Source organism: Pelodiscus sinensis, chromosome 6 (genome assembly GCF_052426305.1).
Source record: "Pelodiscus sinensis isolate ZL-2025 chromosome 6, ASM5242630v1, whole genome shotgun sequence".
Lineage (NCBI taxonomy): Eukaryota > Metazoa > Chordata > Testudines > Trionychidae > Pelodiscus > Pelodiscus sinensis.
Genome location: NC_143057.1, coordinates 24,115,305 through 24,129,561, shown reverse-complemented (window position 1 = coordinate 24,129,561; position 14,257 = coordinate 24,115,305). Strand labels below are relative to the sequence as shown.

At 37.3% G+C, this 14,257-nt stretch overlaps 1 protein-coding gene across 11 annotated transcripts in view; it reads right to left on the bottom strand.

Annotated features, from left to right (window-relative positions):
- The window catches only part of NFIB (nuclear factor I B), a 245,514-nt gene that overhangs the window by 46,517 nt on the left and 184,740 nt on the right, over positions 1-14,257 (bottom strand). For all 11 annotated transcript variants that reach the window (XM_075931560.2, XM_075931559.2, XM_075931566.2 and 8 more), the window contains 2 exons: positions 6,501-6,632; positions 2,472-2,656 (listed from right to left, as the gene is read on the bottom strand). In XM_075931560.2, the coding sequence (XP_075787675.2) occupies positions 2,472-2,656; positions 6,501-6,632 (317 nt within the window). The remainder of the gene's footprint in view (positions 1-2,471; positions 2,657-6,500; positions 6,633-14,257) is intronic.

Sequence of the window (14,257 nt, the reverse complement as noted above, 5' to 3'; positions counted from 1 at the left end):
ACAGACGGCTGCTTCTTTTTCAGAAGAAAAAAAAATCTTGGTTTTTTTTTTACAGTTCTACAGGGAACAGATCCTGCGTTGTGCACAAGTGAAGGTTGAGTTAGGCATGGAAATCCTCTAGTGTACCATGCATCTATGATGGAAGTTTTGAAGAATAAATGTAAATATGATATTATTAATAATAATTAATAATAAGAAATTGCAAAGAACCATTGGAGTAGAAGATTGGAATATGATTGTCAACATTGCTTTGCCCAATCCCGTCGGAAACAAAATCAAACATCAGATGAAATGAAAGACATTCCCCTAATTTAAAGGTTATGAATGGTGACAAAAGAAGTAAATCAAAGGCAATTTGGCCTTTTATTCCCTCGTGTGCAACAAGACAATAATGGGAAACTTTTTCAGTTTGCTGCTAGTCTGAATGCATCAGCGAAGTAAAGCTTCTTTTTCAAATTAACAATTAACCTTATATCTGTAAGTATGAGATCGGAAATTGATCCTCCTTGCAAAGGAGTTGATACAGCTCCTTCTGCTCAATAAATATACTTCACAATATTAAAACCACAAGAGAGCATGTTTATAAAGTGGTAGAAGGAGAGTGAGATACTTTAGTTAGAAGGTTCATTATTATCTTTATAATCTGAAGCAAAACATGGAACAATCTAGAGGGATTATCACCTAATCTGCCCTTTTAACATATATAAGAAATTGAAATGTAAGTAAAACAAGCACTGAATAATTAAAGAAATACATAACACTAAAGGCTTGATTTTAATTTGCATAGTTTTCCCCTTAATAGTGCCTAATTAAGACATCAGTTTGAAAAAAAATCTAATAGAACTCTAAGATTTTCCACACTGAATTAACGTTCAGGACTGTTAATGGATGTCTTAATTAGACTTTGTTATTAATGGAAATTTTACACAAATTAAAATCAAGTCCTGTGAGCACTGTTCCCAGCTGAGTTTCTGCATAAATGCTATATGGAACTGAGAGACTTTTAATCCATGCACTGACAACGATTTGTAGTCTAAAGCTGAAATACTCCCAATTCCACCATTTGACTTAATTAGCATTAATATATTTACAACCAATAGAAATCATACTATTTGTCCTTTTCCTTCCAAAGTAAGTCACAAATGTATAGATCAACATATTTTCTTAAATGTGAAAAAGTTATGCAGCTGGATCCAACTGTTAGGGGCCTAAAAAAACAGAATGACTTTTTGAATAGCCCAGATGGAGCCTTATCTGTTATTGAATATACAAACTTTGATTCAGACTGAAGTTCTATCACTGTAGTGCCTGAAATGCATGCTGAAAGGCCTTTCTTTCATCAGGTGTGCTAAACATGTTTAACAGAACAATTTCTTCATGTTCATCTCAGTTGACAAAATCAGTCTTAAGAATTTGGGGAGGGGAGTCCCGGGAGGATGCTTTGAATGGGTTCACTGTCATTTCATCATTTTTGCAATACACTATACGCCACAATCTCTCTCAAAACATATTATAATATGAGCCACAAAGTGGGTCTTCACAAGAGTATTTTAGACAAGGCAGCAAAATCAGAAACCCAGACCAAGCAATGAAGATTATATTACACTGACATTGGAAATATTCCAAGTATTGACAGACCAGGGCTCAATTGCAGTTTGTCCTATAGCAGAGATCACATGTTAATGCTATGAGCTGATTCTATCATGAAAAACACTCTTACATAAAGTCCTTTGCAAATTACTCCTCTAATGAAAACCACATTAACGTCGCATGTGAGAAACAATTTGATACAATATAGCTGCCAGAAAACACAACTGTTATTGCATGCTCCTTACAAAAGGGGGGGGGGGGATCTCTAGTTCTGTGACACTCATTACTGAAGTGTTTTCATGTCTGTGCAAAGAATTGTTAAATATCTATGAAACCTTGGAATTATTCCCCTGCCAAAGTTTATCTTAATAGTTGGTCTATAAATATACTTGCAGGTTCTTTTTGTGTGCATGGCATTTACATTAACACATTTTTTGCTCCTCTCTGAAGCAAGCACTTCATCTGTGTTTTACCATGTAAATCAGAGGTGTGAATTACTGTGATTTTTCTCCTAGTGTCACGCTCCTTTGAGCTATCTACCAGTCCTCCTGCCCTGCTGCACACAGCACTCCCATAGAAGCGTTCTGTGTGCAAGATGAATTACTGTGAGATTAGGCTCTATTCTGTTTGTGCTACTGAATCATTCAGCACAAGAATCTCTCTTATATGCCACAAAGTAGCAGTGAGTTGATCTAACTAATCTGCTCCAACAAACAATCTTCTTCATCCAACTACGTTTCACTGAAAAGCTTGCCAAATTGCTTATGTTCAATGTCCCAGCATGCTATCATACCTGGACTAGTGAGATATGATTACCGCTAAGCACTCAAGGGTATACATTCTTCGTAGACATTCTTTCGGATTGTTTATTTTTACAGTACCTGGCTCGTCTGTGGACTGGACGGGTCATAAGAAGGTACATAATTCTTCAGAGTATCCTGAGGATTCAGATGGGGAGGATATCTGATCGTTGGATGAGAGAAGTAGCTAGACGGGGCAGGAGGGAGAATAGCTTGTGCTGGAAATGGCAATGGCGAAGGTGGAGGTGGAGTTCTGGTTGAGATGACTGGAGAAGATAAAATGAAAATTATTTAGTGTCTATTCCTGTTTTTTGCATAACTTTTTACCTGTGTATCAGGGAGAGAAAATAAAAATGAGTTGTGAATTGGCATGATGTATTTCTTAGCTACAATATCTTTAAATACCAGCCTTTCATTTCCATCCCCTTCCCTGCAGAGCCCCAGGGAACGGATAAGTGCTGTTATTCCAAATCCATAAAAGCCACATTTTGTTTAGTTATTTTTATGGATTACATCATCACTTGATTTAACTTTTATTTAAATGCAACAATGATTTCCCAGCAGGAAACATACTTCAGTTATAAAGTCTTCATCTCAAGAGCCCAGATGAATCGAACAAATACGTAAATAAATAAGTAAAATCCACATTTTTCTACTGCAATCCAATAAAGAAGAACAAAGTTACTGAGTTCTTAGAGACAGCCAGTGATCCCTCACTGCATTGTACTGTACCTGTCTCATGTGGGGACTGGGCAATAATTACTAGGCAATAGTGCCATGAATAATTAGCTGACCATTGTGAAAATGCTAATGAATGTTCAACTTCAGGGCCTGGGAAACTGTTCCACCCAATGAAAATTTCTCTAGCAAACAAAAAAGGATCTATCCCATACATATTTTTTTTGCATTGTCTTCCCAGCCCCCACAAACACACAGTTCTCTATCTATAGACGACATGTAATGTCTAAACAACCAGCAATGTTTTCACAATGATAGGAATGTACAGAATGTCCTGTTACTGCCCAGGCATCAAGCCAGGAGTGGAGATTGTTACATTATTACAATATATAGAAATCACATTCCACTCTTTATTATACATTTAGAGGATACTTATTTTGTACCTTATTAAAAGGAAAAGAATGACTATGCTGGAAATGGGAGAAAAGAGTTGTGTCTACAATTTAATTAGGAAGGATGATGAGATCTGCGTCTCTGAGCTACTTTATAACCTGCTTACCACCGTGGTGCTTAATGTCTGTCTACCTCTCTGCACAATAATTCTGATTCTTACTTTTAGCAGCCCCATCACTGCCTTGGCCTTAGCTTTACATTTCTTCTCTTCTTGTACTTTTTGTTTAATTTTTAAAAATACATTTTATTTTCAACTTTTTGATCTGGGGATTAAAAAAGTTAACTATGTAATAAAAAGGCAGCAGGATGTTATTGAGATTTTTATAAATCCCAAAGCACATCACACAGAGATATAGTATCTAATTTTTCAAATGGAGTTGGCTACATAGAATGCCCAAATCTGTTATTTGATTGTCATCCTATTTATATTCCCAAACTTGAAAATTGGGTTTCGGCTCATCAGCCTTAACTTGTAACAGCGGTTACACTGTTACCCTAATGCATGATTTTTAACATCCGTAGTTTGATATCTACCTAGTAACACTATACACAAACAAATCACACCCGTGATTGTGTGTCTATGTACTAGAGATTTACAAAAGCAGTTCAGCCACATGATTGCAAAGAGGCCAACATTTGAAAAGAACTTCCGGGTTCAGTTCTCAGAATAAGTTGGGAATCACAACTATGGTTATTGAACTACCAGTGTTGCATGTGAATTCTGGGGAGATTTATGCTCTTTCAAGTCTCCATCAAACTGTTGCTAGCTCTCCCTGACTTTTGTCTGTTTCCTTGGGAACAGTTGATAATAGGTCTGCTCATCCACCTGATGTCCTTACAGGTCAGTGCCTTTTCCCCCATTCCTCTTCTTCCAAAGCTTCTCTCCCTTTATTCTGGTTTCCTCCTATTTCCTTCTCCCATTTCCATCTGTTGATCATCAGTTTCTTCTCTTCAGGGCCATTTCCCATTGAAACTACTGAGCATGGGATGGATCCAAATAAAGTAGGCAATCAGGCCCCAGGGCTAGGCAATTCAAAAGGGCCTGGAGCATCTGGCTGCTGCTATTGTGACAGCAGCCACAGTTGGAGCCTTGGGCACTTTAAATTACAGCCGGAGCCCTGCATGGAGTGCTTGGGGCAATGCTGAGGGCTGCCTGAGGGAAAGCTAGCCTCAGCTCTGCCTCTTCTGCCTAAGGTCCCTCCCCTTGCAGGGGTGTGGAGCTGATTCCCTTCCCCATACACGTTACCCAGGGGCCCGGAGACTCTGCTAGCCCCACTGTTGCCAGTGCCTGTGACGACTCCTGTCCAGGTTCTGCTACGGTAAGAAATGCAAACTAACAGAGTAGCCAGTAAGGAAAGGCAAAAGTGAGAGCTGGTTGAGAGGCAGCCTCTGCAGCTGGCAGATTCCATAGCTGTGGTGTCAAGGAAGGATCTGCAACCCCAGGGACTCCAGGACTAAAAGCAGAAAATTTACAGGATTACCATGCTAATTGTTATTGTATGCTGTCACATAATATATTAATCTAAAAAAGAAAGGTTTTGATGAAACGGTGGGAATGGTCAGAAAAATAACTATGGCAGATTCCCTCCCAAGAGATCTACGCCAAAATCAGAGTCACATGTCTGACCTGAATAAAAAAATTAAGTTACTTGTTTTTATACTTGTAAGGTCTGCAGAGCCAACACATCTACAAGAGGATAAGGGGAGTCTCATCTGGCTCATGCATCATATATAGTACTGTTATCTAATTTCTGTTTGTAGTGTCCTTCCAAAAATCAGAAAGAGCTAAAATTGACTTTGATCCCAGAGTTGGTTGCTGGGCTGGATGTTCAAAAAAACACGTCTTCACTTGCAAACTGAATAAATATGAACTTAAAGTCAATGAGATGGGAGTCAAACATGAAAATAACTTTTGAGAGCAGAACTGCACTTTATATCTACAAAACAAAAATATTCCAGTCTGGATTAACATTCCTTAATCCATCCTATTGTGTTCAAGGAATATTATATAGTACATAATGTTAGATAATCCCAGCCTGAAAGAACCCTGCCAAACCTTAAACTAGGGAGTTAACAATAAAGGGTCCTAAAAAACTAAGCTAAAAATTCCCCAAACTGAACATTTAACTTGACAAGCCATCCACTGTGGAACTATGGCAATACATGGTGAAAAAAGCGTTTAATAAGATAATGGTGCTATCTCTCTCTCTGGGTATGTCTACACTACCCTCCTATTTCGAAATAGGAGGGTAATGTAGGCATACCGCACTTGCAAATGAAGCCCGGGATTTGAATTTCCCAGGCTTCATTTGCATAAGCCGGGCGCCGCCATTTTTAAATCCTGGCTGGTTCGAACCCCGTGCCGCGTGTAACCGCGCAGCACGGGGTTCGAACCAGCCGGGATTTAAAAATGGCGGCGCCCGGCTTATGCAAATGAAGCCCGGGAAATTCAAATCCCGGGCTTCATTTGCAAGTGCGGTATGCCTACATTACCCTGCTAGTTCGAACTAGCGGGGTAGTGTAGACATACCCTCTCTTCCCAAAAAAGGTACCCGTATAGAATTTATTTTCTGATGCATACACTCAATACTGTTTTGTAATTGTGAGGCATCCTTATGTAAGGCATTGAATGAAATCCTATTAAGGCATATAAATATAATACGCAGGTAGCAAAAAATGAGGGAGGGCTTATTTTGTCCTGTGAGTTCTTTCATTTAGATTACATTTATTTTCATTCACAGGTTAATTTTAGCTTGCAAGTCATTGTGAAGCGCTATTAGAACTATCTTTAATGAGGTTTCTGTCAAGAATACCCCAAACTGAGCAATATACTGTATTACCTTTTCGCTTTCATTAGTAATATACATGAGAGTAGGTCCATTAAAATGCCTTCAACAAAAGCACCATTATCAGAGTGAGAGAAAGGAGCAGACACCAGATAAACATGGAGGGCTTCCTTCCTCCTTTATATGCCCTCACCACTGTGTGCAACTCCTGGGATTCCTGGATGGTGATGCTGGGGGAAAGTGCTCAGTCTCGATGAAGAATCCTGAGGAGATGTAGGGCTAAACAAAGGCTTCTCAGGCTTCTTCATTGTAGGAGAAGACATATCTGTAATGGAAATATAAGAAAACAGGAATGTTAAGCTGGAGTCCCCCTAATGCATTGCATGACACGGCATTTTGTAAATCATAAAATACTTGTTTATGCTACTTTTACATGTCCCTATTCAGTTATCCTACTCCACTGTGACCAACAGCCTGATTTAAAATGACTGGTTTCCAGCATGGGCATGATTAACAATTCACTAGTCTTTGGCCTGCAGAATAGAAATTGCATTCTCTTCATACCAGACAAGCGAGAAAATAAAGAAATCCATGACCTCATCAGTTCCCTAGAATTTTTTCAGTTCTACAGAACACCATATTAACTTAGCTGATGGTAATTTTATTGTAATCTTTACTGGAAATCTGCAATCACATGTGTAGAGTAATCATAACAAAAATGCTATTTTAAATTACCGAGTATTTTTTAACACAGATATCCATCTTTTCCTCTCCAAAAACATAACAACATTGTGGAACCTTTCTAAAAATGCAGGATATGTAAGTGTCAGTATTCAGATTCTCTATTTTTCAATTAGGACCTCCCCCCTTTTCCTGCCAAATTACATCCTAATTAAAATCTCTTTTTAACGTGGAGATAGCACAATGGCCATGAAAAATGAAGAAATGCTATTTTATATTGCATTTTCACAGTAAGCACAATGTACTTTGTGTGAAAGCTTAACAGAATGTTATTTATGGTATTTCAATCTCAAATTAAATCTTTGTCCCCATTTAAATTATTTATTGCACATATTTATAACCTATACATCACCATGGTATATGGGTTCAGCTTGAACTCAGTGGCATTACACATTTGCTTAAAGTTAAGTTCATTCAAAAATACAGGATAGGGATGATAAAACATCTGCCTTTTCTTTCCTACATAGACCATGCTACTTTAATGCATGTGTTTGTCATCTTTGACTAGATTACTGTTTTGTGGTGTATTTAGTGCTACACCTTAAGTCTACTTTGCAGGAGAGCCCTGTAAAACAATGCCTCATGTGAGCTTATTCAGCTAGTGCTTTATGATCAATGTGGAGTTTAAGGTGTTGGTATTAAGAAAACTTTACATACACTTAGGTCTTTTCTACCTGAGACTCTGTTTCCCTCTTCCTGCCTTCTACGCCAGCTAAGATTTGTGAAGACCGCAGAGCTAGCTCTCCCTTGATATGAAAGAGGGAAGCTGCTGCCAGGGTGTTCTCTCAGTGGACTTCTATTTTAGGAATATGCTTGGTCTGAAATAGCCTGAATTTGCTGACCTTGAGGGCTCACCCTTTTTAAAGCAGGCTGCTGAAGAGGGAGTATACAGGGAAAACAACAATACTGTTTCATTTCTTTGTTGTATATTAATTTATTCAGTATTATTATGCATTCTGAGGATTACTGTAAAATATTTTTCTACTTGTAATAGCATATAGACAGGACAAGAGTAACAAATGGTTAAGATTTGAATTATAAAATGTATCCGATACATTTCAAAAACTTTTTAAAAATTGCTTCTAGTGTGGTGAATGAGTCTAGAATATGTATTTTATAATCCTATAATAAAACTGGAACGTTAGTTCATGATTATTTTACTTTTTATCAAATGATTTCACTAGCTTCTTCATTTCTTAAAACACTTGTTTCATCTACACGCAAAGACTTTTGCACTCCCACAGAAGAGGGAAAGCAGTTACATCTTCACAAAAGCCATTAGAGAAAATTAACCAAACAGTTGGCTTTGGGCTGGGATTCTTTCACTAGTGTGTAGTCTAACACTGCAAAAACATTCCAACATTATTGTTTGAAAAAACAGAAAAGTGCCTATAGCTGCAGCCTTGACTAACACATTGCATCTATCATGGGCTGTCATATATCAATAACCGAATACTTTAATAAAACTCCTTTGGCAACACCATTATAACACCATATCACAAAAAATGTACAAAGGTCTTGAATTTTAATTTTTTTGAATATTGCTGTTAAACTTACAAGGGGTAGGGAATGATCAAACACCTATGAGATAGGAGATGGAGAGAGATCTTTCACTTAAGTGAAAACTACATTCAACAAATGAACTTTTGAAGGAACGAACTAATTTTGGAGGAGAGATTCTACGTATGTCTGCAGCTCTAATTACTGGAGACAACAGAGATTTAATTTAGTTTGCGACCATTACTTCATTGAACAAGCCAAAGCTTTTTTGGTTTGTTTTTATTTTTTAAACCAAAAATATTTAAACAGTTTGAAAGAAGAATGCTGTAGGAAGTACAATGTAATAAGGGTTTCCGGGGTGGGGAGTGAGGGGGGCATCCCTAATTTGAAAGAAAAATTACAGAAAAGGAAATCAGTTACTATTACAACCCTTGTGTTTTGCCTTTAAAACAACTGCAGTTCAACATATACAAAGTAGCATAAATTACAAAGCAAAACTGAATATAACCATGAGACTATTACCAGAAGAAATTATTATCTCTAAATGAAGGTGAAGGACACTGGGAGCACATCTTTTGCAGCCATATGAACTCCCATCACCCAACATTGTACTTTAAAGCATAAATGATTGCCACACATGACACAACAGTGGAATACTTTTAGAACGATATCATATACAGCACTCACAACTGTAAAGTCTGAATAACTGAAATGCATGTAGCAGCTTCTTTGTTAAAACAATGTACTTAACATTGTGAAGTAATTCAGATGGTCATTTCCCCCCTTGTATGCACTGACATCATAATGGAGCTTTCATGGTCTATTCACCATGGAATAACAGATGCAGCCTACAGGAGAGCCAGAACAAAAACTATTTATATAGGTTACAGAGAGAGATTACGATGGTCTCCCCCTTGACCAAAAGGACAGGCTTATAAACTCTGGTAAGAACATATGAATTTCATTTTCTTTAGATGTTTACCAGGTTGGGGGAAAAAATACATACTTTCATTTCAGGAAGGGCAGTTTTTTATTATCCTTGGATTTTTTTTTTAATGTGTATTGCCTTTAAATGCCACCAAACTAGATAAGGCTATCTTAAGAGTTCCTGTATTTTTTACTGATAAATCCAACACTTACAAAATAAAAATAACTGACAATGTTTTTTGCTTTTAAAACATGTATGTCAACCAAGAATTAAACTTCTGTTCCTGTAGCTTTACATATACAGTGATAGCTAGATAAACAAGTGATGGAGAGAGAATATAAAAGGCTTGACATAAAATCACTATGGTTTTGAGAATGAAAATATAACATTTGTTTCACTGTGAATTATTTGTGCTGTGTTGATTCTTTGAAAAATACTTAGTATATACAGAGAGGGAAAAGTATCCAGATCAGCATTTAGACTAAGATATTCCATTTATCTTACTGTTCCATTGACATGAAAAGAACTCATGGCTGTGTCCTGCTTAGAATTTTCTTTAAATTTTAATGTGACATGATTATACTTTTAAGAATTCACTTTGCTGTTCAAATTATTCTTGCATAACATCCTCATATTATTTGTGGAGGTACAGTATATACATGTCCAGGCTGAGACACATTATAAATTTTAATGCATTAGATGAAAGAGATATAGGCATATGCAAATAAAAAGAGTTAGATCAACTCATCTCCCAACAAGGTAATTCCATCTACAAAGAAAAGGAGAAGAGAATTGCTGTGAAGCATAGCGTATGCCGCCTGCTCATCAGCAGCTTGCACAAATGGTGCTCCAGATGTATATGTGTTCAAGTCAGCCCAAGGCAACAATTTTGATCAATTCAAATGTGATAAAATGCTGCAGGGAAAGTGTGCAGAAACGTGTTTACGTCAGCCTTTAATTAAACTGTTGTTCGCTTCCAAAGAACCTTAGGAAACACTAATGAGACATGAGTTTCAGCAATTTCCTCATCAAAGCAAAGACCCTTTCTCTCAATCTGAAGCAGCCTGTCATGCAAGTAGGTCCCTGGATAAATGTCACATGGCACACCAATCGGCAAGCCACCTGTTAGTAGAACTTTGCTAGAGTCAACTGGTGATCCAGGGCAAATTCAAACATCCACCTGACTGCTTTGGACTCTTGCTCAGTTTTCACATACAGCACAGGAACACATTATATTTTTTATAATGCTGGTGGTGCAGCAGTGTGAAGAGATGACTAAATAGAAATAGAGTATAATCTATTTAATCCAATTTATTCTCTATCACTTCTCATTCATATCTTTACACTGCTTAATTTAGCTAATCTTGCTGTGCAAGATACACTCCTGCAAGGTACAGTACCTCTTAGTAACATTTAGAACTCAGTTTTAGCATTGCCTTGAGAAATCTAGATAAGAAAATCTTCAAATTATGGCTTTTGTACTTTGCAGTGAAAGGTATGAAAACAAGAGCATTACTGAACAAGAGTAGCAAACATGCAAATTCATGCAACCAGCAGGAGCTAGGGACTTCTGAAAATCCCAGCAGAGTTTAAATACAGAGCAGGGGGGTACCCAGGAGCCAACTGGCTAGCTCAGTCTCTGACTCCCAGCCATGAAAAGGCTGAAAAAGTATAGGCAGCCCTACTCCCAATTTTGCAACAGGAGCGTGTCCACATTTTCATGTCCACACCACCACCCCAGCATTCACACTACCGTACCTTCCACACACCATGTTACAACCCATGCAGCCCATTCAAGACCCGTCCCTCACTGATTACAGGAAAGAGACATTTTGTTAGTGTTGGACGGTGATCTCAGAATACCTCCTTTCTACACTCTATGGGGCCTGAGTCTCAACTGCTTTGGTAGACAAGTACAGCTCTCCAAAATGGGCATAACATTTTACCCGATCAGAATGGTAGTGTTTCACATCCATTTTGTGCAGCTGTAAATGCCTACACAAAATGCTAGTCAAAAAAGAATCATTGAGTTCAGTGGAATAATTCTGGTTTGTAAGAGAGCAGAATCAGGCTCCCAGTTTCTTTATAGATTCTGTGTAATAACTACAAGCCTGATTTTCAGAAATGCTGAGATCCAACTGACATCAAATGGTATTGAAGGAGCTCAAAAATTCTGAATATCAATTCCGAATTAAGCAGAAAACACCAAAAACTGTTACCACAGTATCTTACGAGCATAAAAGTTCACTTCAGATATAAAAGATTAAAGTTCCTTCTCTTTCACCAAGTGACTTGATGTCTTCCTGAGGATAGGTGTAACAAATTTTTGAGCGTCAGCCAAAAATATGCTCTTTGTAGGGGGCTTTGGAGGGCTATAGATGAAGGTAAGATAGGCACATTTTGTAAAATGTCTGTAAACAGCTTTGTGTTTGAAAAGCAGCCTGACTGGAAGCATGAACAAAGCTGCTCTGCTGAAACTTAAAAAAAAAAAAAAAAAATTGTTGCCAGATCTATTTTTGCTTCTCTGTCCATCTTAGCATTAATAGAAAATATGTGCACATTTATGGACTAAAATAACATATCTTTAATATGCATACACTCATTACTCTCCCAACAAGGAATTAACCCAATTCCACAGTCCAAATGCTTCTCATCAACTAAGAAACAAATGCTTTGACTGAAATTGGTTCTTTGGATCAAGCCCAGTGTTCTTACATCACAACTTTTCCTTTGGTAACGGAATACACTTCACCCTGTAAATGTTTTCTAATCAATTTCATTTTTTTTTTAAATCTGAAGGGGGAAGTGTATTTGCACAACATAAAGAGGAAGATAATGTAAAAACATTGGACTGGATCTAAAGCCCTTTGCAACCATGGGAATTTTTTAGATAGGAAAAGCAAATTACTCCTCTATTTCCATTCATGCACAAAATTCTATAGTTCGGAATCTCATCATCAATCTAATGTGGTTTCTAGTCCCCATATTTTGTTCTTTCAATATTTGTATGTGTAAGCTATTATCAAATAATAAGTATTTTGGTTTTTAGCTTTTCCACCATATATCCCTGTCACAACCTGTCCTGCCTTAAAGATCTGCTTTTGCGAAAAGATACCATATTGATATTTTACAAAAATCCTACTGGGTATGTCTACACTACCTCCCTAGTTCGAACTAGGGTGGTTAATGGAGTCAATTGTAGTTGCAAATGAAGCCCGGGATTTAAATATCCTGGGCTTCATTTGCATCTTGCCGGGCGCCGCCATTTTTAAATCCCCGGTAGTTCGGACTCCGTGCCCACGGCTACACGCACCACGGAGTAGGTAGTTCGAATTAGGCTTTCTAACTTGAACTACCCTTACACCTCGTTCCTCGCTCCACGATGAGTAATGGTAGTTCGAATTAGAAAGCCTAATTCGAACTACCTACTCCGTGCCGCATGTAGCTGCAGACACGGAGTCTGAACTACCGGGGATTTAAAAACGGCGGTGCCTGGCAAGATGCAAATGAAACCCAGGATATTTAAATCCTGGGCTTCATTTGCAACTTCGATTGACTACATTAACCACCCTAGTTCGAACTAGGGTGGTAGTGTAGACATACCCACTCTGACCAGAACTACATTTTCAGGCTTATCAACCTTGACAGTGTCCCCATTAATCAAAAAGCAAGGGGAAAGTAAAAATAAAATATTGTATCTGAATGAGGCAATGAAAGGAGCAGTGTGATGTTTTATAGGGAATTTCAGTGCTGCTGTTTATAGGGCTTGCTCCAGTTCCCATATACGCAGTGTTTTTAAAGCAGAGTCTATAATGCCTCACATTGCCCTAATACATCAAACTAGCACAATATGCCACTGTATGAACAAGTTATAGATTAACTATTAATATTATGTGGTCAATTACAAAGAAAAAGCTACCTAAATATCCTCTGATTACAGCACAGTGTAACTGAACATCAATTTTATTTTAATTATTTGTAATTTTATTTAAATCTGTTTTTAAAACTTGGCTGAATTAAGACCAATGTTATGTATAGTACAGGAAAAGAAAGACAAAGATGACATTATTCTCATTTCATGTGTGGAAGAATGATACGACTAAAATCATATATGTACATGTATATATTTCCCAAAGTTATTTAAAATAATCCTTAAGATTATGACAGGACATACGGACTTAATCCTATAGCAATTGTTTGATGGTATTGTGTGACTTGTAAGTAATTGCCTGCTATACTTAAAAAATGATCTTTTTTGTTTACGTTTACATTTATTACCCTTTAAGATTACTTTGAAAGCATGGCAAGCTATGCAGCAAGAACAGTGTGTGATAATTCTGTATCTGTTTCCTTCAAATCTCCCTTCCTCAACACCAGCACCCAGTTTTATCATCTGAAAGCAATAGCACTCTTAACATTAATGGGGTGGAATTACTTACTGTGACATTATAATTTAATTTATAGTTTTGACTCATGAACAAGGCCATGTCACATGGGAAAAAAAATCATTGTTCTACATATAGTGTGTTTTACTGTGGTATCATTCCTAAAGCAATGTTAGCCTCACTTTAAAAAAAGAATACTAAATCTAAGCCCACAAATATATATCGTGTTGTCATGATGTAAAAATCTCTCTATAAAACAGTTCTACCAGCATACTGAAATCACTCTGAAGCTCAAAGTACCCTATAACACCTTATTAAAACATAACTCCCCCTCACATTAGTATATTATAGAAAGAGGTACTAGTTATATACAGGGCTTTTTTTTTCTTTACTCTT